A 24,615-nucleotide genomic window follows, 5' to 3' on the forward strand; every position below is an offset into this window, starting at 1 on the left:
TGCGTCCAATTCTGGACTTAAGAGCACTCAATTCTTTCGTCAACATAAGAAGATTCAGAATGGAGTCCATTCGCACGGTAGCAGCCTTCCTGCATCCAGGGGATGTCCTAGCGTCCATAGACATCAAGGACGCCTATCTTCACATTCCCATTTTCGCAGGACATCAGCGGTTTCTACGCTTTTCCGTAGAGGAGAACCACTATCAGTTTGTGGCGTTACCTTTCGGTCTCGCCACGGCTCCGCGGGTCTTCACAAAGGTGTTGGCCCCAATGTTGGCACTTCTGCGCCAAAGAGGTATATCGATCCTTGGTTACCTAGACGATCTTCTGCTTCATGCAGAGTCTCCTCAGACCTTGCTACAAAACATAGAAATTACTATGATTTCTTTACAGGAATTCGGGTGGCTGGTGAACCAGCAAAAGTCATTTCTGGTTCCCACCCAGAGGCTCGAATATCTGGGTCTAATTCTAGACACAGTCAGGACGAGAGTTTTTCTTCCGGTAGGGAAACTCCGAAAGATTCAATCAGCAGTCCAGTTGTTACTGTCCAACAGCTGGTCTTCCCTTCGGACTTGCATGAGGGTTCTGGGGTTGATGGTGGCTTCGTTCGAAGCAGTCCCATTTGCCCAGTCCCATACCCGAATTCTTCAGCAAGAGATTCTTCTCAGATGGAATCGGAATCCGGAATCCCTGGACAATCAGATCCGATTGAGCAAACAGACCAGAGAGTCTCTGGTCTGGTGGCTTCGGTCTCCGATGCTCAGCCAGGGAAAGTCATTTCTGCCAATATATTGGACGATAGTGACCACGGATGCCAGTCTATCCGGATGGGGAGGAATTCTCGGTCAGTTATCTGTCCAGGGACTTTGGTCCCCGGAAGAATCCAGGTTACCGATAAATGTATTGGAACTGAGAGCGATCAGACTTTGTCTGATTCACTGGACCGAGCAGCTCCAGGGCAGCCCGGTTCGGATCCAGTCGGACAATGCCACGGCCGTGGCTTATGTCAATCACCAGTGGGGCACCAAGAGTGTCCGAGCGGCCAAAGAAGTGGCTTGCATTCTTCGCTGGGCGGAACGATTTGTTCCAGCAATCTCTGCGGTGTTCATTCCGGGGGTGGAGAATTGGCAGGCAGATTATCTCAGCCGTCAGACCCTGGATCAGGGGGAATGGTCCCTCCATCCAGACGTTTTACACCAGTTGTGCCTACGGTGGGGCACCCCGGATGTGGATCTGTTGGCATCACGATTCAACAGGAAAGTTCAGAGATTCGTGGCTCGCTCCCGCGATCCTCTAGCAGAAACCGCAGACGCACTGATCGCCCCGTGGGGGCAATACCAGCTAATATATGCCTTCCCTCCTCTCGCGTTACTGCCAAGACTTCTTCGCAGGATAGAGGAGGAAGGAATCCCAGTAATCCTGGTAGCTCCGGACTGGCCTCGTCGAGCTTGGTACGCCGACATGGTCAGACTGGTGGCGGACGTCCCGTGGAGACTTCCTCTCAGGGAGGATCTACTGTCTCAGGGACCGATCTTCCATCCTGCTTTACGATCGCTGGCTTTAACGGCCTGGCTATTGAGACCCAGGTGCTGAAGGACAAAGGTTTGTCAGCTTCAGTTATTCCTACTCTAGTTGAAGCAAGGAAAGCGACTTCCAGAAAGATTTATCATCGCACATGGAAGTCCTACATTGCATGATGTGAACCTTTGGGGTTCCGTCCTCGGTCTTATTCGATTAGTCGAATATTGGCTTTTCTGCAACAAGGGGTTGAGCAGAAACTGGCCTTGAGTACTATCAAGGGTCAGGTCTCAGCATTAGCCATCTTCTTTCAGAAGCCTTTGGCTACTCATTCCTTGGTGCGGAACTTCATCCAGGGGGTGCGACATCTGGCTCCGCCAGTGCACGCGCCGTTACCCCCCTGGGATCTTAATTTAGTGTTGTCGGTTCTTCAGAAACCTCCCTTTGAAGATATTAGGGAGATTCCTCTACCCACGTTGTCCCAGAAGGTGGCCTTCTTGGTGGCTATTACTTCTGCACGCAGGGTGTCAGAACTGGCCGCATTATCTTGTCGTTCACCATATCTGGTGGTTCATAGAGATAAGGTGGTTCTTCGTCCGAATCCATCCTTCCTACCAAAAGTGGTTTCAGAATTTCATCTGAATGAAGAAATTGTATTACCTTCCCTGTGTCCTAAGCCCAGTCATCCTCGGGAGTTTGCTTTACACTCCTTGGATGTGGTCCGGGCGATCAGGGTATACTTGAAAACGACAGACTCGTTTCGCAAGACGGATTCACTTTTTGTGATCCCAGATGGACCCAAAAAGGGGTTGCCTGCATCTGCCGCGACCATTTCCAGATGGATCAGACAGACGGTAGTACAGGCTTACTCTATTAAGGGTCGGGAGCCCCCGTTCCCTGTTAAGGCGCACTCCACTCGGGCACTTAGTGCGTCATGGGCCTTTCGCCATCAGGCGTCAGTGGTCCAGGTGTGCAAGGCGGCTACCTGGTCGTCGGTGCATACCTTTACTAAACATTATAAAGTTGATGTAATGGCATCGTCTGATGCCTCGTTTGGCCGCAAGGTTTTGCAGGCCGCAATTTGAGGAGACCAGTGGTCTACCTCGAGGGTTTTTTCCGTTGGAAAATTTTTCTTAAGTCTCATTCTTTGTTTATAATGAGCCTTTAAAACTTCTAGTTTGGCACCAGTTGGGCCTTCTAGATTGGATTTGATTTTGTCAATCCCACCCCTCATTTGTGGCACTGCTTCTGGATGTCCCAGCTCTTGAGAATCAAGAAGACTACGTCTGTCAATGAGCGATAGAGAAAAATGGATTTTTGTAAGATCTTACCGTAAAATCCTTTTCTCTTAAGCTCATTGACAGACGTAGTACCCGCCCCTCTATCATTGAGTTGGGTTGGGTTAAATTCTCTGTACTGCTTTAAAACAGAACTGATTCCCTGTAGCAGAGAGAGGGAGGATATACCCTCAGGGACTGCCCCTAAGGTGGAGCCAGAACGTTTTGTCTTTCTGCCTAGTCCTACTCCTGCGGAGACAACATAACCCAGCTCTTGAGAATCAAGAAGACTACGTCTGTCAATGAGCTTAAGAGAAAAGGATTTTACAGTAAGATCTTACAAAAATCCATTTTTTTGGTGCAATTAGATGTATATGAAACTGCATGCAAAATGCAGGAGGACCTGCTCTTTGAAAGCAATACTCAGAAAAAGGCAGACAGAGTTAAGGACTAGTCACTCTTATTGCCTGTGGTCTCCCTGGGGCTGACCTTTTCCCTGTAACTTACCATATCTTGTTCAGCACTGTCTATGTGGGAGACATCTTGGTAGAGGCAGAGCATTTCCACCTTATGTCCGAGCCTTTAGCAATGAGAACCGTGGGCATCACAATAATTTTCCCAGATCTCGCTATAAACCTCCTACTAGTAGTCAAGGCTAGAGAGACACTGCAGATAGCCAACAAGGAGGCTGTAGACACAGTAGTGCAGAGGCAGCATTTATATACCAGCAATGATGTTTTTCAGGAGGAATCTCAGACAAAAAGGTACTGCCTAGGAAAAATTTACATTTTTAGATGTTCCCTGTACATACAGATATTCAATTCTTATCAATTCCACTTTAAGATGTTTTCCATTATAGTCGGCGGGCACTGTTAACATCTCCAGGTCTTCATGCAGTTCCATTGCCACTGACTATAATGGCGAGATCTCATCATGCTTTTTACAAGCAATTTCAAATGCATTTAAATGCACTAAAAATCCCCAAGTATGAATGTCTTTATAAGATCCTGCTGATCTTTCTGGGTGGCATATGTCTTACCACAGTGAAGCTTTTCTAAATTTCCATTTGTGGAGGAATAGCTGCCTTTGACAGGAATAACGAACAACATAAGAACTGTCCTTTCAAGGACAGAATTATTATTTATTTTTTTTTTTTTTTAGAATGATGGATAGTTGTTGATGGTGAAAACATGGGAGTGCAGTGCTCACTTAATATTTGAAGGCTGTTGATAAATGTTGGTAGATTAATAATTCTTTGTATTGACAGAATCCAGTTAATGCAGTATGTCATCTATGGAATTGCTTCTTTCTTCTTCCTGTATGGAATCATCCTGTTGGCAGAGGGCTTTTACACCACCAGTGCAGTGAAGGAAATGCACAGCGAATTTAAAACTACTGCCTGTGGACGATGCATCAGTGGAATGGTGAGAATGGTGGAATGGTTTGATTGCCAATACACTGGTTTGATCAGCCATGCAGGGACATATAGGAACTGGATGGGATTCATCTTTTATTGATTTGACTTTAATGAAAAAATCTGGCTGCTAAAAGTTATTGTACTTTGCAATTTAGCCTAGCCCTACTACTTCGTATATGCATTAGAGCCTGTGTCAATGATGTCCTTTTGAGATGCTTCTGTGATCATTCAGAACTTATTGACAGATGCATTTGAACTGCAGTTGACCTACTTCAACCCGTCTGACGTTTTACTTATTACAGGTTCTTTTATAGCGTTGTCAATTTATGCAGCACTTTACATATTTATTATATATTCACATCAGTCCCTGCCCTGAAAGAGCTTACAATCTGAGGTCCCGAACTCACATCTATACTTGCATATACTAGGGTCAATTTAGACAGGACAGGAGCCAATAGGCCTACCAGCACATCTTTAGAGGTCAGAGGAAACCAGAGTACCCGGAGGAAACCCACAGAGACACAGGGAGAACATGCAAACTCAGTGCAGGTTGTGCTGTGGTTTGGGATGAACCAAAGCTTGTCAACACAGACCCCTAAGGTTTGTAGTACATTGAAAAAAATGTACCCCCGGTTCCTGTATGGTCTCCAGGACAGAAAGTGTGCAGTATCCTTTGACAATCTCAGCAATGAAGGATTTTTTTTTTTTTTTTTTTAAGATAAGATTGAATTTGCCATATTTCTGTTGCCATCTATGCAACACTTGGAGAAGTTTGGCTCACTTCCTTTGTGGCTAGTAGAAGTAGAAGGCTCTCAAATAAGAGACAAAATTTGTAATGCTAGCATAATGTGAAAATAGATGGTGTTCTACCAAATTGCAATGTCTTCCGCAATTTCTAGGTCACCCAGCCAAAACAAGTATCCATAGTAGCCATTCTTTCCTGCATGTTCTAATTAAGTGTCTAAATGCAATAATGCCAAAGACAGCCAAGCAGCCAGCAGTTTCAGAAGCAGGTCAACAGTTTCAGAAGATGGTCAGCAATGGCTTTCTCCATCATTCTCTCAGTACAGGCTTCCTTTCATCTCCTAGGTCCCATTTCCTCCATGGATGCTTGCTGGAGTTTTATTGTGTACTTTAAAGTGGTTAGCTTAACTGTCCTCCAAAATGAAGAACAATTCTATATGTAGATAGATGCTTAAGATCATCCATGGACTTCTGACCATACCATGGTCAACTTCACAGCATTTCATTCGAATTTCAGAGGTTTTTTTATAAACCTTTGTAGGAATGAAGTTACTCAAAAAACAATTACCAGAGTTGTGAACCTATGGGATGATAAAGCCTGGGTGTAAAGCAGGGTCCTCAACCTTTTTGAAGAGCGGGGGCCACTAAATTGATTTGGTAACCAGTCGCAGGCCACAGTGGGATTTTACCACCCCTAAACTGCAAATGTCAACAAGCCCTTACTGTCCTGAGCCCCATATAAGGCTGCTTTCACACTGATGCGCTCTGGTTTACCCACACCTGCAGGTGCAGCGCAGTGCACCTGTGGCATTTCTGCGGGTTAGCTGCTCTATGCCAAAGACTTCTAGTATACCTTGTAGATGTGGTGCACTTTCTAAAAGCGCACACAAACTCCTGCATTTAGAAAGCACACCAAACCCACAGGTAATAAAAGCAGTCTATGGTTAAGCGCTGCACCTGCGGATCAGTTTGAAAGCAGCCCCTAGTAATGATAGATAGATATACACACAGTGCATTGCGAAAGTATTCGGCCCCCTTGAACTTTTTGACCTTTTGCCACATTTCAGGCTTCAAACATAAAGATATAAAACTATTTTTTTGTGATGAATCAAGTGGGACACAATCATGAAGTGGAACAAAATTTATTGGATATTTCAAACTTTTTTAACAAATAAAAAACTGAAAAATTGGACGTGCAAAATTATTCAGCCCCTTTACTTTCAGTGCAGCAAACTCTCTCCAGAAGTTCAGTGAGGATCTCTAAATGATCCAATGTTGACCTAAATGACTAATGATGATAAATAGAATCCACCTGTGTGAAATCAAGTCTCCGTATAAATGCACCTGCACTGTGATAGTCTCAGAGGTCCGTTTAAAGCGCAGAGAGCATTATGAAGGACAAGGAACACACCAGACAGGTCACCTGGGAGACACACCAAACATGTGGAAGAAGGTGCTCTGGTCAGATGAAACCAAAATCAAACTTTTTGGCAACAATGCAAAACTTTGTTTGGCGTAAAAGCAAGTCAGCTCATCACCCTGAACACGCCATCCCCACTGTCAAACATGGTGGTGGCAGCATCATGGTTTGGGCCTGCTTTTCTTCAGCAGGGACAGGGAAGATGGTTAGAATTGATGGGAAGATGGATGGAGCCAAATACAGGACCATTCTGGAAGAAAACCTGATGGAGTCTGCAAAAGACCTGAGACTGGGATGGAGATTTGTCTTCCAATAAGACAATGATCCAAAACATAAAGCAAAATCTACAATGGAATGGTTCACAAATAAACCTATCCAGGTGTTTGGCCAAGTCAAAGTCCAGACCTGAATCCAATCGAGAATCTGTGAAAATAAATGAAAACTGCTGTTCACAAACACTCTTCATCCAACCTCACTGAGCTCGAGCTGTTTTGCAAGGAGGAATGGGCAAAAATTTCAGTCTCTCGATGTGCAAAACTGATAGAGACATACCCCAAGCGACTTACAGCTGTAATCGCAGCCAAAGGTGGCGCTACAAAGTATTAACTTAAGGGGGCTAAATAATTTTGCACGCCCAATTTCTCAGTTTTTTATCTGTTAAAGTTAGAAATATGCAATAAATTTTGTTCCACTTCATGATTGTGTCCCACTTGTTGTTTCCTCACAAAAAATTACAGTTTTATACCTTTGTTTGAAGCCTGAAATGTGGCAAAGGGTCAAAGTTCAAGGGGGCCGAATACTTTCGCAATGCACTGTGTGTGTGTGTGTGTGTATGTATGTATGTGTGTGTGTATGTGTGTGTGTATGTGTGTGTGTATATGTATATGTGTGTGTGTATATATATATATATATATATATATATATATATATATATATATATATATATATATATATATATAAACTGACCTTTATTTTAATGATCCTTCACTTCAGGTCTCCAGTATTCGCCTTTTCTGCAGGAATTGTCAGGCGCTGGCTGTAGAAATGTTTGTCCCAGGCGGAGTGCATTTGGTATCACTCTCTGAGACCAGAGCTGGCACTATAGAGGAATCATCGGCTAATGTGGCTCTGCTCCCTCCGCAGCCGCATGCTTCCTTTACCGCCAACTCCATCCTCAACACTGCTCTGGAATGGCGGGTCCCAGAGCAGAAGGTCGGGAGCTACAGCAGAGGGCTCACCAGTTGGGCACCCCTGGTATAAAGGAAATCTTTAACTCCGATATTCTTCCTTATCCCATACAGCAATGGACTTGTACTTCAGATAAAAAAAACTGCTTAAAACTTCCACTCTATGCACTGCTAAAAATAATGTATGTTTAAATCTAGAAAGGCAATATATGTACATTCTCATAATTACAAAGTTGTAAACTGGCAGTGTAAACAGACTAGCCAGGTTTCTGCTTATGAGAGTTTACACCAGCTTTTTTCAACCAGGGTGCCTTGAGGCTTCTTCAGGGGTGCCTTGGCAAACTGTATACAAGCCGGAAGGTGGATGAAGCCTGCCTTTTTGTTACACAAAGCCACAGGTTGTCATTATGCACCATTACCTCTTTCTAGACACTGGCATCCTAACAACCAATGATACCAGTTGATAAGAAGGATATCTGTCGCCTCCACAGCATCCTTGATTAACCTTCCTCTTCCCTTCTACCTAAACACTGGGGTCACATTAGCTGACTAACATTGAGGGAGAAGAGAAACATTGGTATACAAGTCAGTACTAGTGTGCAAAAGTATATTTGCATTGGAAGAAAAAATTACTTCCAACATTGGATGTCCTACTTGTGTGGATGTTGCTGCATTATGTAAACTATTAGAATCGTTTTTTACTTTTTAGAATGGGTTGCCTCGAGACTCTCCATAATTTTAAAGGGTGCCTTGAGATTGTCTATAATTTTAAAGGGTGCCTTGACTAAAAAAAAGGTTGAGAAACACTGGTTTACACAACTGCACACTATATGGCAGATGCTAGAGCTTTAAATGTCATGTAACCAAACATTTTCCTTATCTATTTGTTAGGCTGATACAGTAATTTCATGGTTTTTTTTTTCCTCATCAGTTTGTGTTCCTGACATACATCCTGGGGGTGGCCTGGCTTGGAGTGTTTGGCTTCTCTGCAGTACCTGTTTTCATGTTCTATAATATGTGGTCATCTTGTGAAGTCCTCAAAGGATTGCCTGTAAACTTGACTACTTCAGCGGAGCAGATATGTGTGGACATCCGGCAATATGGTACTTTTTGTTTCACTTTTCACCTGCTATAGTACATCATATTTAGAGAAGAGAAATGATGTAATGATGTAGGCTAGATGTACTTATTTTTTCTTTTTTTTTTTTTAATTTAGTGCAGGCTTGACCTTGGGCAATATAGCTGTAAACTGCATGTATTTGAAGAGCCAATAGGCTCAATTAACAATGCTTTAGCACAAGGATAAGGCTCTCTAATTTAGTAATGTCACTGTAATTTTCAAATACTATTGGACTCAAATAACTTTCACCTTTTATGAAATGAAGTATACAGTCAATCTGAAAAATATTCACAGCCCTTCACTTTTTTTCACATTTTGTTATGTTACAGCTTTATTCCAAAATTGATTAAATTATTTCCTCAAAATTCTGCAAACAATACCCCCATAATGACAGAAGTTTGTTTGAAATCTTTGCAAATTTGTTAAAAATAAAAAAAATGAAAAAATTACATGTACATAAGTATCACAGCCTTTGCCCAATACTTTGTTGAAGCATCTTTGGCACCAATTACAGCACACCTATTTTTGGGCAGTTTCTCCCATTCTTCTTTGCAGGACCTCTCAAGCTCCATCAGGTTGGATGGAAAGCGTCGGTGCAGCCCCATTTTCAGATCTCTCTAGAGATATTCAATTGGGTTCAACTGTGGGCTCTGGGTGGGACACTCAAGGACATTCAGAGTTGTCCTGTAGCTACTCCTTTGTTATCTTGGCTATGTGCTTAGGATCATTGTCCCTGTTAGAAGATGAACCTTCGCCCCAGCCTGAGGTACAGAGGGCTCTGGAGCAGGTTTTCATCAAGGATGTCTCTGTATATTGCTGCATCCATCTCTCCCTCAATCCTGACTAGTCTTCCAGTTCCTGACACTGAAAAACATCCCCACAGCATGATGCTGCCACCGCCATGCTTCACTGTAGGGATGGTATTGGGCAGGTAATGAGCGGTGCCTGGTTTCCTCCAAACATGACGCTTGCCATTCAGGCCAAAAAGTTTAATCTTTGTTTCATTAGACCAGAGAATTCTGTTTCTCGTGGTCTGAGTTCCAAACTCCAAGCGGGCTGCCATGTGCCTTTTACTGAGGAGTGGCTTCCGTCTGGCCACTCTACCATACAGGCCCGATTGGTGGAGTGCTGTAGAGATGGTTGCTCTTCTGGAAGATTCTCCTCTCTCCATAGAGAAACGCTGGAGCTCTGTCAGATTGACCATTGGGTTCTTGGTCATCTCCCTGACTAAGGCCCTTCTATCCCAAACACTTAGTTTGGCAGGGCAACCCACTCTTGCAAGAGTCCTGGTGGTTCCAAACTTCTCCCATTTACAGGTGATGGAGGCCACTGTGCTCATTGGAACCTTCAATGCTGCAGAACTTTTTCTGTACCCTTCCCCAGATCTGTGCCTCCATACAATCCTGTCTCGGAGGTCTACAGACAATTCCTTGGACTTCATGATTTGGCTCTGAAAACTGTTAACTGTGGGACCTTATATAGACAGGTGTGTGCCTTTCCAAATCCTGTCCAGTCAACTGATTACCACAGGGGGACTCCAATCAAGTTGTAGAAACCTCTCAAAGATGAACAGTGTAATCCGGTTGCACCTGAGCTCAATTTTCAGTGTCATGGCAATTGCTGTGAATACTTACGTACATGTGATTTTTTTTTTCTTTTTTAATAAATTTGCAAAAATTTCAAACAGACTTCTTTCAGGTTGTCATTATGGGGTATTGTTTGTAGAATGTAATCTGTTTTGGAATAAGGCTGTAACATAACAAAATGTGGAAAAAGTGAAGCACTGTGAATACTTTCCAGATTAACTGTACTTATCTCTGTGTGTTAGTTTTGTGAATTGGGGCTAATGACGGCTGTAGAGTGGCATTGAATGATGGTTGATGGCTTGTTCAAGTCCATGAACGGGCTTGGGTGCTGTTATTTACAAGTGACTGTTCACTTCTATGTGGCAGTGCTAATTGTTGATGATGGATTTTCCTTTTTTCTAAGAACGGGATTGGGTTCTGACATGATCTTAGAGCTGGCAGCATGATCATTTCTATTCCAGTATAATAGGAATCTGGAAATCTGATTGCTGTGAACGTTTACACCTGATACCCATTTTACTGTCAAAATTAGGAGTCTGAGCGCACATTTGTGCCTTGGAGTGATGAAGTCACTTACTCTTGGATCCAGCAACTGTCATTGGGATAAACTGTATATTAGCTATTGCCTCTACTTTCAAGCTAGTGTAAATTCTACCATTAAAGATGAATTGCTGAACACGTCATTATGCCAGTTTGTAGATAAACTGAACATTTTGTGTGGGTGCATCTAAAAGAACACAGATGGTCAGTGGGTGGGGGAGTGAAGACAGCATGCTGAGTTGTTTGCAGTGAATTCAGACGATCGTCCTTCCTTTCTTTGCAGGTATAATTCCATGGAGTGCTTTGCCTGGTAAGGCTTGTGGATCCGCTTTGGAAAACATCTGCAGTACCAATGAGGTATGAAGACGGCATTTCTGAATACAAATATATCAAGCCTTTCTTTCTTATTGCAGACACTTTTATAAAGAAGCTACAGTATGAATGCTTTCAGTTTATTAGTTAAATAAACACACATACACACACATAAAGGCAGCAGATTCAAATTCTAGTGCAAATGGCATTCGTTAAGTAGTGCAAACGCCAGTAGCTGGTAAGCCACAACAACCAATCACTTTAAAATGACTTATAAGTATGCAGTTTATGCACTGCATACATCGTTACCTTATTTAGGTTTTAAAATGGTATTCGATATATTTTTTATATGGTATGTGGCTTAGTCTTATTGTTGCCTTTTACTTTAAAAGAGATGAGCGAACTCCAAGTCTTTGTAGAACATTTAAAAATTGTAGCATCAAAATATGACTTGATAGGGGAAATGATCCTGCTCACTTCCAGGGCTAGAATTCAAAATGGTGTCTGTATACAAGAACTATAAAATATGATATGACTGATATGGACAATCAATCTGTTTGTGTACGCACACGTTAACCACGTGAGCACAAGAGTGCTCTGTCACTTTTAACCAGTAAAAAATATTTATTTCATTAGATATCCATTTGAATTTGAGACTGTGGCAATATCTGGATTAGAATGTTATCAATATCGGTTAATTTTCAATAGCTTACTGAAGAAATAATCTGCAAAAAATCAGAATAAAGTAATTTTAAATGTAATTAACAAATTGTGCACTTTTAAAAATATTTCTCGTTCGTTCGAAGGACACAGCTCTCTATAAATCACAACTAGTGGGTTATATTGCCTCCTCCAGGAGTAGGACTAGGCAGAACAAAAAACACCTGGCTACGCCCATGGGCCATCCTCAGCTGGTATATAACACCCCCCCCCCTCTCTCTTTGCACTAGGTAATCAGTTTTAATCCGTCCAGTGAGAAGTGAGGACCTAGGCTCCCGGCTAGGATCTCTGGTCCTTGCTATTTTCTCCTTCCTTACATTTTTTTTTTTTTTTTGAGATCTACAATCAACTGCCGGGCTGGGCAACGGGCTGAATAATCTAGATTCAGTTGTTCCCCCAGCCCAGCGAGCACATGCAGACAGCAGCTATGTGCTAGGTCTGCAGCAACAATAGCCTCACGGACAGATGCTGGCCCGCGAGTAAACATCTTGCAGGGTCGCATATAACCGGGCTTGGGTGTGAGTCGCAGCAGTCCCTTGGCTGACAGCTTCCCTACTTCAGAGGCGAGGAGTTCTGTCTGGAGCATTACCCGCACCATGGAAGAGTAAGTACAAACCCCCCCTCTCCCCTTTTTTCTTTTGGGGGGGACGCGGGTAACCTCCAGGGACAGTCGGACCTGCCTGTAGGTTCCCTCCTCCCATTCTTAAATCCCTCACTGAGCTGGGCTCCCCCCCCTCTCTTTCCCCCCTGTCTGGACATTGAGTCTTGTGGGGGTCCCAGTTCAGAGAATGCAGCAGAGACCACTGGGGTCTCCCCCCCGCTATCCACACTCTGTAAGGGTCCTGGGATAGTGTGTGTCCCACCCTGGTAGTCTGGAGAGTCCCAGTGTTGAAGACCCCTAGGTGTATGCCCTGCTGTTTGCAGTGTGAGTATAGTGCAGGGGGTCCCAGTGCACAGCAGAGTCTCCCCTTAACATGTGTCCTACCTTACAGAGGGTGCAGCGTTGCAGAGGGTGCAGGAAAGATCCTGGCAGCATGCTTCAGTGTAGCTAATCGGGGGGCCATTTTCCCTTAGTCTAGCTGGTCTCCCGTTGGTGGCCATGTTTGTGTAGCGGATGATGTCACTGGGATGCTGGAGGACTGAGGCCTCGTGGAGATGCCGAAGCACCTCCTCTTCCTTCTTAGTTTCCTCTTCCTTTGCCCGGGACATATGAACAAGGATAGCGTCCATGATGATGCTGGGTTCGAATTCTCTGCGCTCCTCCGGTCGGTAGGGTGAGTCTTTGGGGGTCCCTGTTATCTCTCTATGCCGATAGGTACCCTGAGCCTTGAGGGGATCCTTTAGTGGTGCCAAAAGAAAAAACCTTTTTGTACTGCAAGATCTTTCTTTCCTTACAGAGCCTCAGGGTCACATATCCCCCTCTGACCCCCTCATGGAGGTGGAAGGTCCCTCGGAAACCCCAGCTTCCCATGGTTGCACTGAAGGCGGTCCTGCTGTCCTTGGTGTCCTGGGTGGAAGTGATGTTTGGGCAAAGGCCCAGGAGGAAGCGTCCCCTGCCTTCCCCTGCTCAGTCTGTCTCATCTGATTCTGAGCCTGGTGCCGCCATGGACGCAGGCCATCCAGGGGGGGCTTAATATCAGACCCCCAGATCCATCCGATAGTGAGGATGATCCCTCCATGGTTGCAGCAGCAAATGAAAAAGCGCTGGTAGATGCACTTATCACTGCAATGCGTGAGCCTTTAAAAATGGAGTATGCGGCTGATGTAGCCACAGGCGTGGCTGTGTCGTTTGGTATGCATGAGTAACCTCGCATTCCAAAGGTGTTTCCTTATGTGCCTTATTTTGACAGGCTTTCCTGTAAGGAGGGAGTCATCTTCCAGCAAGAGATGCCATCGTACGTGGAAAGCGTACATTTCTTGGTGTGAGTCGATTGGTGCTGATCCTCGATCCTTTTCTGTGGCTCGAACTTAACTTATCTTTTCTTCAACGGGGTGTTGATCAGACGTTGGCCCGGAGTACCTTCAAGGGTGTCTATCTTGGAAATCTTCTTTCAATGACCCCTAGCCACGCACTCTTTATTCAGGGGGTTCGACATGTGGCTCCACCTGTACGGTCTCTTTTGGGATTTAAATTTAGTGCTTTCGGTTCTCCAGAAACTTCCATTTGAGAATATTGGGGAGATTCCCTTGCCTACGTTATCCCAGAATGTGGCATTCTTGGTGCCTATTACCTCGGCCCGCAGGGTATCGGAGTTGGCGGCATTATCCTGTTGCAGTCCCTATTTGGTGGTCTATAGGGATAAGTGATTCTTCGTCCCTGTCCATCATTCCTGCCCAAAGTTGTCTCTGACTTCCGTTTGAATGAGGACATTGTGTTGCCTTCCTCATGTCCCAAGCCGGCTCATCCCAAGGAATTTGCTTTGCATACCTTGGATGTGGTTCATGCGATTCAGGTATATCTGGTTACTGAGTCTTTTCGGAGGTCACACTCGCTTTTTGTGGTTACGGACGGACTAAGAAAAGGGCTGGGTGCTTCTTTGGCTACCATCTCCAGAAGGATCAGACAGTGACGGTGACTCAGACCTATTCCATTAAAGGTCAGGTTCCACCTTTCCCTGTCACGGCGCATTCTACTCGGGTGCTGAGTGCTTCCTGGGCCTTCAGTCAACAGGCTTCAATATCGCAAGATTGTAGGGCATCCATTTGACCGTCTGTGCATACCTTTACAAAATTCTATAAGGTCGATACTTTGGCATCTGCAGATGCTTTTTTTGGCCTATAAAAAAAATGTTTATCTAGGCCAATGTAAAATGTATCCCTATCAGTAGATGTATGCCAGCATAGCCAAACCATACATACAAAAAGTGCCCCGCATAGAAACGGGTATTAGTAGCTATAGAGCTGGCAATGATTTAATGTAAAGGGATAGGTCTTAAGGAACAAAATAAAAATGACCAGGCTGCACCTGTATGGTGAAGATATCTGGTACAAAGACGGAGGACAAGACATGTACACATACAGAAAAGAATAAAACAAAAACGGCCGGTACCAGGTGCCGCTTGCAGAGGGATGGCTGCCCACGGCTAATGCCGTATTGTCTAACAATAGGTAATAAAGGGGTCCTTCTCTGTGCATGCCCCTGGGAGCTCGAGCTCAAGGGAGACTGGGGGGGGTGGATGGACTACACTGGGAATCACAGTGCATATGAATGGGTCATACGTATTGTCAAAATCCAATAGAGTACTGCAGTATAATCAAAACTGTTGAAGCTAAAAATCTATCTCCTATAAATAAATTAAGACTCCAATTGGAGGCTAGTCCTGCTAGTCAACAAAAAAAAGAGAATATTCCAGTGGTAAGTCCATAGATAATTGTGGAAATTCTGTGCTGAGTCAGGTCTGATGGAAAACTGACATATGACCTGTCTGGCTGTAGGGGAAAGCATAGGGGGAGGAGGACGTAAATGTATGTATGTGAGAAACCATGTTCTTGTGACCAGTGCAGGACAAAAGGTAACAGTTAAGGGCAAACTTAGTCCATGCTGTAATTAAAGTTAGTTACCCGTCTTGACTCTGATGCCTGTCATGCACTTCTTTTCTTTGGAATGTTCCTCCTCTGTAACTTTAATGTTGTCCCCTCTGCTATTAAGTCCCTTACTGGTAGATAGAAAACTAGCCATGTATTGCAGGTCTCGAATCCTCAGTCACGGACGCCCGTATGGCAAACTCCTCATTCCGGTCTGCTACAGCTCACCTCCTTTCGGGGGTAATGGAAGCAGCTGGCCGGTCGGAAGTGACGTCAACGCGTTTTGCAAGGCTTTTGCCTAGCTTCGTCTCAAGTTTTGCAGGCTGCTATTAAGGAGGGGCTGTTCCCTCTTGAGGGGTGTTTTTTTTCTTTAAACCTTTATTTTTTTTAGACGGGGCTCCTGGTTAAGGGCTCTTATTTTTAGCCTTGGGTTATTTTCCCCACCCCTCATTTTCATTTTGGCACTGCTTTTGGATTATAGTTATAATTTACAGAGCGCTGTGTCTGTCGATGAACGAAAGAAAAAAGTCATTTTGTATTTACCGTAAAATCCATTTGTCTGAGTTTGACGGACATAGCACCCTCCTCCTATGTAGTTCGAATACTGCTTGCTCCTAAACTGATTACCTAGAGCAGAGAGAGGGCCCATGAGTTTAGCCAGGTGTTTTTTGTTCTGCCTAGCCCTACTCCTGGAGAAGGCAATATAACCCACTAGTTATGATTTATGGAGCGCTATCCGTCGATGAATTCAGAGAAATAGATTTTACAGTAAGTACAAAAATCCCATTATACAAAACTGTAGATACAGGATTAAAATTAACTTACAGACTTGGGCCCAGTGTACACTGGTGTTACTTTGTATGTGACTTGTGACACACAGGGGTTGATTTTACTAAAACTGGAGAGTGCAAAATCTGGTGCAGCTCTGCAACGAAACCAATCTGCTTCCAGGTTTTTTGTTTTTTTTGTCAAAGCTTAATTGAAAAAGCTGAAGTTACATTGATTGGCTAAAACCGGAGAGTGCCTACAGCTGCACCAGATTTTGCGCTCTCGAGCTTTAGTGAATCAACCCCAAAAAGTTGCATGACCAGTGAAAACACAATTTTAAAAGTGGCTGTTCCAATCAATGCGATTCAAGTCCCAGCAACTTTTAAAAAGATTCTGGCACTACTTTTATGCGACTTTAATGCGACAAAGTCCCTTAGACTCGAATGTCACTGGAAATCGCATGACCGGGGATTGCAGCAGCATGAATCGAGGCCAAAGTGGAAACAAAAATAAATACCCGCCGCCCTACTCCTATTACAAAATGTTTTGCTTCTTACTTAAAAAAAATATAAAAATACAATATGTAGTATCCCTGAGCTTTGTGAGCAGTTTTAGTAAAGCACTTGTATTTGGGGAATCAATTACATTTGTTCTCTGCACTAAGCAGAGGGGAGGCAGAGCTTAAAAATTAAGAGCATGTCAAAGTAAAGACCTATTTGGAAAACTCTCCCCCCCACCATATGCTCCCGTCAAGTCCTCTCTGGTTCTTGTAACTTCCTTTATCGTGACTCTGTAATATATTACTCCTTCCACATGCCACCCTAAGCTCTGTATATAAGAGAGAAGAGCCGGCAACTCCAAAGTCCTTGATGCAAAAATGTATTGGCTACATTTGAGCATTAAAAAGCAAACGGCTGACATGTTTTGGCGTGAGCCTTAGTCATAGCAAATGGTGAGCTCTATCGCCTAGGTCAGGGATGTGCAATGATCTTATGATTAGCATACTGAAAACACTTTTTTCGCATTACAGTAATTCTAAAGCAGATTTTTGATTATGCTGGGGCGATTCGAAAGAATATTTAATACTCAAAGAACATATAAGCCCTGACAAAAGGTGCCTATACTGGCCTGCAAAGGCACCTGTTTCCCCATATCATTTTGTAAGACAATGCATTCATGTATTTGTAGCATACCTGCAGTATATGTGCTAAGCCTATATTCATATACATTTGTGGTTTCCTTTTTCCAGTTCTACATGTCCTACCATCTGTTCATTGTGGCCTGTGCTGGAGCAGGTGCTACTGTTATTGCATTGGTAAGTTTGCATTACAGATTACAATAAAAAAGCATTTTGTTTGGACAATAAATTGTATTGCATGCTGGAAATGTATTGCAGATTTATAGCAGACAGAGCTTGTTCTTGTTTATTGTCTTATGTAGCATTGTTCTTTAATGTAATAATGTACATTTTTGTATATCAGTAATTTCAAATGCTTTGCACTGTATAAGGGTCACTTTAGGCTGAGGCATTGCAATAACATGACACCATATAACATTTATGGAACTTCTACAATCAACCTGAAAATATATCCAGCACCACAGATGTCCTGCCATGCGGCCTTAAAGGCTGTAAATTGAGCTAGTAATAATCTACACCTTCTAGTTTTCTATACTTAGAGGAAAAAGTCCTGCTAGACTACTTCAGGCTGGCCCCTTTTGCAGGTACAGCTATGTAAAGAAAAAAAAAGAAAATTAAGTGCCTATACTATTTAAAATCCAGTAATACACATGCTCAGTAGTTGCTGTCTTTTTTTGGGCGCTGTGCTGAAAGTCAGAGCCAATCTGCTGACAGCCTAAAAATTTTACTGCTGCTCAGGGGTTCAGCAAAATGGGCAGCCTCCAGCAGGAAGTAAAAGGGAGCATTGCTGGAGGCAATTTACAGCACACACACTATTTTTAGTGGCATAAAAATGTGGAATGTATATTTCCTGCTAAAGAACATTATTTTTGATTAAGTTGTTTTGGGTAAAGTTCCCCTTTAATTGATTGACATTAAAATGTAACTAAAGTCATATAAAATCTCCACTTCCTTCCTCCCCTGTCCACTCCACTCTTAGACCTTGTACAAATGTGTTGTTCTAAATGCAATATATGCAGCATGCTTTTACAAAGCATATGCAAAAATGTCAGCCACCTTAAAGTAAGTTTCTTAAAAGCTTTAAAGGATAAGTTAACTCTTAAAAAAAATGCAGGTAAAAAAATGTGCATTTATTTTTTTGAGCCTGTAAAGCATTGCACCAGCCATGCAGGTTTCGTGCAGATCAGTCGGTGTATCTGTGGGCCTGTACCTCATAAGGGCAAGCAGATAACACTGAGAGGAAGAATCGATGATCTACCACAGTGCTCCACAGCACGTGGTAGTTCATTGAGAACTACAAGTCCACAGCCGGAAAGGATGCCGGGGTTTATAGTTCATTCACACACCCACATCTCTGTGCTCCGCTGATTTTGCTAGTACGACGAGAGAAATCTGGCAGCGGCTGCAGCATTGGGAACATGTTACATATTACACCCTAAAAACGGGTGGAACATGTAACATGATCCCACAGGTAGACTTATACTTTAAGTCCCCTTTTGGCTTCAGTTTGGGAGTTTTAAGATCAGATCCTAATGTAAACCGCAGCTGTTGCTTTAACCAAACTGTGAGTAGCCTTTAGCAACACTTAAAAGTTGAAAGCCTGCTGCCAGCACTCCCATTATCTATGTTTAACCTCCCCAAAGTGGAGCTGATGGGTGCTCTAAATCTTTCAACAAAAAAGTGGCCGTGGTGTGGCCTGACTTTTCAGATATTGAATGATCCTTGAGACAAATCCCAGTGGATCTTTTGGTGTTTGCTGCTGTTTTTATATGGAGCAAATTATCAACCCGAAGCAGAGCCACAAGTTTTGACACCACAATACTGTGTACAGAACATTGCTCTTGTTCATATTTAAATTTTATTTTTTTTCAAAATATAAACTTATAAGAGCACAAAAAAATAAAAAATACATATTTTCATAAACCACAATTTCCCATTTATTTAGTTGTTGTCCAGACAAAGGAGTACCCAATTCCCTTTCCCATTTTGCAATGAATTGAGGAATTCATTGCAAAATAGGAAAGGGAATTAGGATCTCTAGTGTGATGTGGCATTAAGAGAATGGAGTACCCGTCACCAGCAACACATCACTAGAGCCAGAACAGGATTAAGAAATACCAGGTTCTAGAGTTGCTCCCCATACTGGCTGGAGGAATCAGTGTCTGCATTTTATACAGTCAGGTCCATAAATATTGGGACATCGACCCAATTCTAATATTTTTGGCTATATACACCACCACAATGGATTTGAAATGAAACAAACAAGATGTGCTTTAACTGCAGACTTTCAGCTTTAATTTGAGGGTATTTACATCCAAATCAGGTGAAAGGTGTAGGAATTACAACTGTTTGTATATGTGCCTCCCACTTTTTAGGGGCCAAAAGTAATGGGACAGAGTAACAATCATAAATCAAACTTTCACTTTTTAATACTTGGTTGCCAATCCTTTGCAGTCAATTACAGCCTGAAGTCTGGAAAGCATAGACATCACCAGACGCTGGGTTTCATCACTGGTGATGCTCTGCCAGGCCTCTACTGAAACGGTCTTCAGTTCCTGCTTGTTCTTGGGGCATTTTCCCTTCAGTTTTGTCTTCAGCAAGTGAAATGCATGCTCAATCGGATTCAGGTCAGGTGATTGACTTGGCCATTGCATAACATTCCACTTCTTTCCCTTAAACTCTTTGGTTGCTTTCGCAGTATGCTTCGGGTCATTGTCCATCTGCACTGTGAAGCGCCGTCCAATGAGTTCTGAAGCATTTGGCTGCAGATGGGCAGATAATATTGCCCAAAACACTTCAGAATTCATCCTGCTGCTTTTGTCAGCAGTCACATCATCAATAAATTCAAGAGAACCAGTTCCATTGGCAGCCATACATGCCCACACCTTGACACTTCCACCACGATGCTTCACTGATGAGGTGGTATGCTTTGGATCATGAGCAGTTCCTTTCCTTCTCCATACTCTTCTCTTCCCATCACTCTGGTACAAGTTGATCTTGGTCTCATCTGTCCATAGGATGTTGTTCCAGAACTGTGAAGGCTTTTTGAGATGTTGTTTGGCAAACTCTAATCTGGCCTTCCTGTTTTTGAGGCTCACCAATGGTTTACATCTTGTGGTGATTGTTGGCTTTGACACACATACAACTACCTCCTGGAGAGTGTCCTTGATCTGGCCAACTGTTGTGACGGGTGTTTTCTTCACCAGGGAAAGAATTCTTCGGTCATCCACCACAGTTGTTTTCCATGGTCTTCCGGGTCTTTTGGTGTTGCTGAGCTCACCTGTGTGTTCTTTCTTTTTAAGGATGTTCCAAAGAGTTGATTTGGCCACACCTAATGTTTTTGCTATCTCTCTGATGGGTTTGTTTTGTTTTTTCAGCCTAATGATTTACTTCAGTGATAGTTACAGCTCTTTGGATCTCATATTGAGAGTTGACAGCAACAGATCCCAAATGCAAATGGCACACTTGAAATGAACTCTGGACCTTTTTATCTGCTCCTTGTAAATGGGATAATGAGGGAATAACACACACCTGGCCATGGAACAGCTGAGCAGCCAATTGTCCCATTAATTTTGGTCCCTTAAAAAGTGGGAGGCACATATACAAACTGTTGTAATTCCTACACCTTTCACCTGATTTGGATGTAAATACCCTCAAATTAAAGCTGAAAGTCTGCAGTTAAAGCACATCTTGTTTGTTTCATTTAAAATCCATTGAGGTGGTGTATAGAGCCCAAAAGATTAGAATTGTATCAATGTACCAATATTTATGGACCTGACTGTAGAGTTTGTAGCTGTTCACCAGGAACTTGCACTATTGGGGGATTTTGGCCCACACTTCTTGCAGGATTTTCTATATTATGGTAACCCAAAGGAAAAACATGCGCATAAGTGCATATACATTCTGATTTTAGTTATATTTTACTGATGGCCAATAGAATACTTGTATTCTTACACTCAATTTATGGTTACTGTCCTGTTCACACATATTAATGAATGTGCATTATAGATGAGAGGTAAGAGATAAGTTACACTGATGGTTGATTCTAGCCACTGTAATATCCCATGCACAATGAGCCTGTAGCTGAGTTATGTCCAAGGCTGCATGAGGCATTAATGTGCCATATCTTACACTCCTTTTTATTTTGTTCTCTTCCACCAGCTGATCTACATGATGGCAACTACATATAACTATGCCGTTTTGAAGTTTAAGAGTCGGGAGGATTGCTGCACTAAATTCTAACCTTAGTCACAGCAATAGAAAGACTGTATTGTTGTAGCTTAAACTACCACTGACACCCTGGACTAAAAAAACTCAGTCTAGCATTTGAAATTTTCAATTACATTTTTTTTTTTTGTAAATAGTCTTACTTAATAGAGTCATAGATATTAATTATGATAACAATAATAAAAGTATTGTATGTAAACACAACAGTGGACGAGGTCTGGCTAAATTCTGTTATTTTAGGAAAAGTACACTCAGTTTGGCTTATTGTAATGACCTCTGTCACATGTGCCTTCCATCTAGTCAGCTTTGCTTAGCTGCATTATAGTCATACGTGTCAGAGGATCAGAGTGGAACATGTATTCTTAGGGCCATGCACATATACATACACCAGCTACATAGGCATAATTATGTACCAATCCCTACTAATCGGTAACAAATACCTAATTTGCACTTACATGCCCCATATAAAAACGTGAGCTTTTTTTTTTTTATTTTGCAAGATAAAAATTAATGTTGTACAGGTCTAAAAGTTAGTTACTGATAAATTTTTTTAGCCAGATCTCCACAAAGAATATAAATAAACCATAAGAGGCAAATAGGCCTTTGGCCACTAGATTCAAGGCCAGTTTGATCTGCAAGTACTGGAGGCCCTGCTGGCTATATAAGCAAGAAAGAAGGAAGTGATGTAAGGTGTGATAGCTAATAGTAGAGCAAAGGAAGTGTATTGCGTGACACAATTATCACTGGATACAAGTTTCTTTATTGACATGGAAGTTTGAAAGAAGAATAAGAGCACTAGCAATGGATTATTATTTTTATTATTTTTTTTTTTTATAACCTATTTTTGTAGTTGAATAAAATGGCAATAAACACTAATTTGTGGACTGCATGCTTCTGTTTATAAAACCGTTACCTCCACAGTTTGTGTAATATATGAAGAAAATTTCTATTTAACAGACCATGTGTTTTTTCTATTTTAGTATGTCCTGAATTTTATTTTTTTTCTCACTTGTGTATCTATGATACAGTATTGTTTCCAATATATAAATGTTCTACACAGAGTAAAAAAAAAAAAAAAAAAGAAATAAAAAGCAATTTGGTTTCATTTATTATTGTTTTTATTCTAAGGCGGGGGTGGTTTGTTGTTTTAACCATCGTGTAAAACCTATGTTTAGTGATTAATTTGATTTCTGTTGCTTTAACCACCTTGCAAACACATTTATAGACTTATTTGAGTTATCTTACTAATTCACTTCCTTAGTTGCTTTATTTAAAGCTGAACTCTGGGCACAAAAATGTTCTTTGAAATATATTCCTTATTAGCCACAAAGGCTACAAAATCCATTTTGTGTGCACCAAATGCCTTTGCAAACCCAGGTTTGAATTTGTCAAAATAGCAGTGACGACATTACTGTGCTGCAGAGAGCTGAGCTGTGGGAAGGGACAAGCATACCCACCCACTACAGGCTGGCTTTAGAAAACTACAAGGGGGGCGGATTCCAGACCAGTCACCCTGCCCAAGGGGAGAAAGCAATAGTCCCCAGTCTTTTTGTGTTATTTAGTCCAGATCTGTGCAGTAATCCTGCATTAAATCTTGGTGGACTTTGAGGCAAAGCTTAAGTAAGAATACACCTTTTTGTATTTAAACAATATTTGCTTATCCCAGAATTCAGCTTTAACTTTGGTCACCATAGTCTAAGTGCATGAATTGGATATGTTAATTTTCACTAAAGTGTTAATAAAAACAAAAGTTAATTTGCTTTTTATTAAAACTACTGCTGCTTCTAGGACTCTAACAAGCTGCTTGCTTTGCCACTTGACACGTTTACTAGCCACCGTGCTCACCCTTCTCTTGCAGATCCACTTCCTCATGGTTCTGGCTTCTAATTGGGCCTACTTAAAGGATGCAAGCAAAATGCAGGCCTACCAAGAAATTAAAGCTAAAGAAGAGCAAGAACTTCAAGATATCCAGTCACGATCCAAAGAACAGCTCAATTCTTACACATAAAACATTAACAGCATGAGAAAGCGGTAGCCTTTGTGACTAATCAATTAATGCAGCCGTGTACAATTAAAAAAAAAAAAAGAAAAAAAAAAAACATAACCTGGTTTTGGACATGAAGCTGTACCGTTTAAAGAAAATTACAGTGAGTAAAAAAATGTTTCAATTTTTTCCCTCACATATTTCAATCTCAGGCATTTTGAAAGGGAGCCCTTTGAATGCATAGGTGCTTTCTTTTCTCTTTGGAATAAACCATTCCAAACTGGGGAAGGGGGGAAGAGACGACTCAGTGGCTGGGTTGGATACTTGGATAACATACCAAGTACGTGCATCTACCATAATTATTTTCAGTAAGTCTAATTCTATGAAGGAATCCCAGTATAAAGTAGTGTTACTTTGGAATGAAACCATGAACCCAGCATTGTATATACTTGCACATATACATTTGTGCCTAGAGGTGTGAAGTATTTTGATCTACTAGAGCATCAAGAAACCAATTGGCTTAGAGTTTGTGAACTAAGGTTTGTACACAAGACATCAATCTCCTCTGCATCAAGAGAAAACAACGTTCATTTCAGTTTCCCTTCTAGCAGTCTATAAATATGGTCTTTCAATAGTGTTATTCTAAACTAATGAAAATCAAAAAAAAAAAGTTCAAGTGGTGCATTGAAGATATAGTGTTACATTGTTGCTGTAGGTCCTTCATACTTCTGTGGTTAATTGTGATTATTTTTGACAGTTGCACTTCCTAAAAAAAAATAAAAAATAAAAAAAAATAAAAAAAATGTGAATTGTAGACGGTACTTATTTAGAAAAACAATGCGCAGTCTACCTAATGAATAAAATGTGAACAGACAGTGTTCGGGTATTTTGTTTGGTTACAATCCTGAGAGGATTTTTTTTGACAAGTTGCAAATGAGACTTTTATGGTATTTAGAGAAAAAAAAATGTAACATAATAGCTTAGCTTTTCGTTAAAGCCAATGCATGGAAAACTTGTAATTATTTCTACTGCAATGCAGGTGATTGTTTTAGCCCAGTGTCCTAATGTATGGATAATGAAGGCGATGTCTTAATTTTTTTTTCTATTCTGTGTAGTTGATGGAAGTTTTCCTT

The 24,615-nt window shown here is 42.0% G+C and overlaps 1 protein-coding gene across 4 annotated transcripts in view; it reads left to right on the forward strand.

Annotated features, from left to right (window-relative positions):
- The window catches only part of GPM6B (glycoprotein M6B), a 72,928-nt gene extending 49,326 nt beyond the window's left edge, over nucleotides 1–23,602 (forward strand). For 2 of the 4 annotated variants that reach the window (XM_082246855.1, XM_082246857.1), the window contains 5 exons: nucleotides 4,062–4,218; nucleotides 8,494–8,665; nucleotides 11,092–11,165; nucleotides 17,383–17,448; nucleotides 23,357–23,602. In XM_082246855.1, the coding sequence (XP_082102981.1) occupies nucleotides 4,062–4,218; nucleotides 8,494–8,665; nucleotides 11,092–11,165; nucleotides 17,383–17,448; nucleotides 23,357–23,506 (619 nt within the window). In that variant the 3' untranslated portion in view covers nucleotides 23,507–23,602. Of the gene's footprint in view, nucleotides 1–4,061; nucleotides 4,219–8,493; nucleotides 8,666–11,091; nucleotides 11,166–17,382; nucleotides 17,449–21,432; nucleotides 22,384–23,356 lie in introns of those variants that run through there. The other 2 variants (XM_082246856.1, XM_082246858.1) reach the window with 1 other exon arrangement.
- Nucleotides 23,603–24,615: the final 1,013 nt, after the last annotated feature.

The sequence above is a fragment of the Pelophylax lessonae genome (assembly GCF_965119305.1).
Source record: "Pelophylax lessonae genome assembly, chromosome: 2".
Classification (NCBI taxonomy): Eukaryota; Metazoa; Chordata; class Amphibia; order Anura; family Ranidae; genus Pelophylax; species Pelophylax lessonae.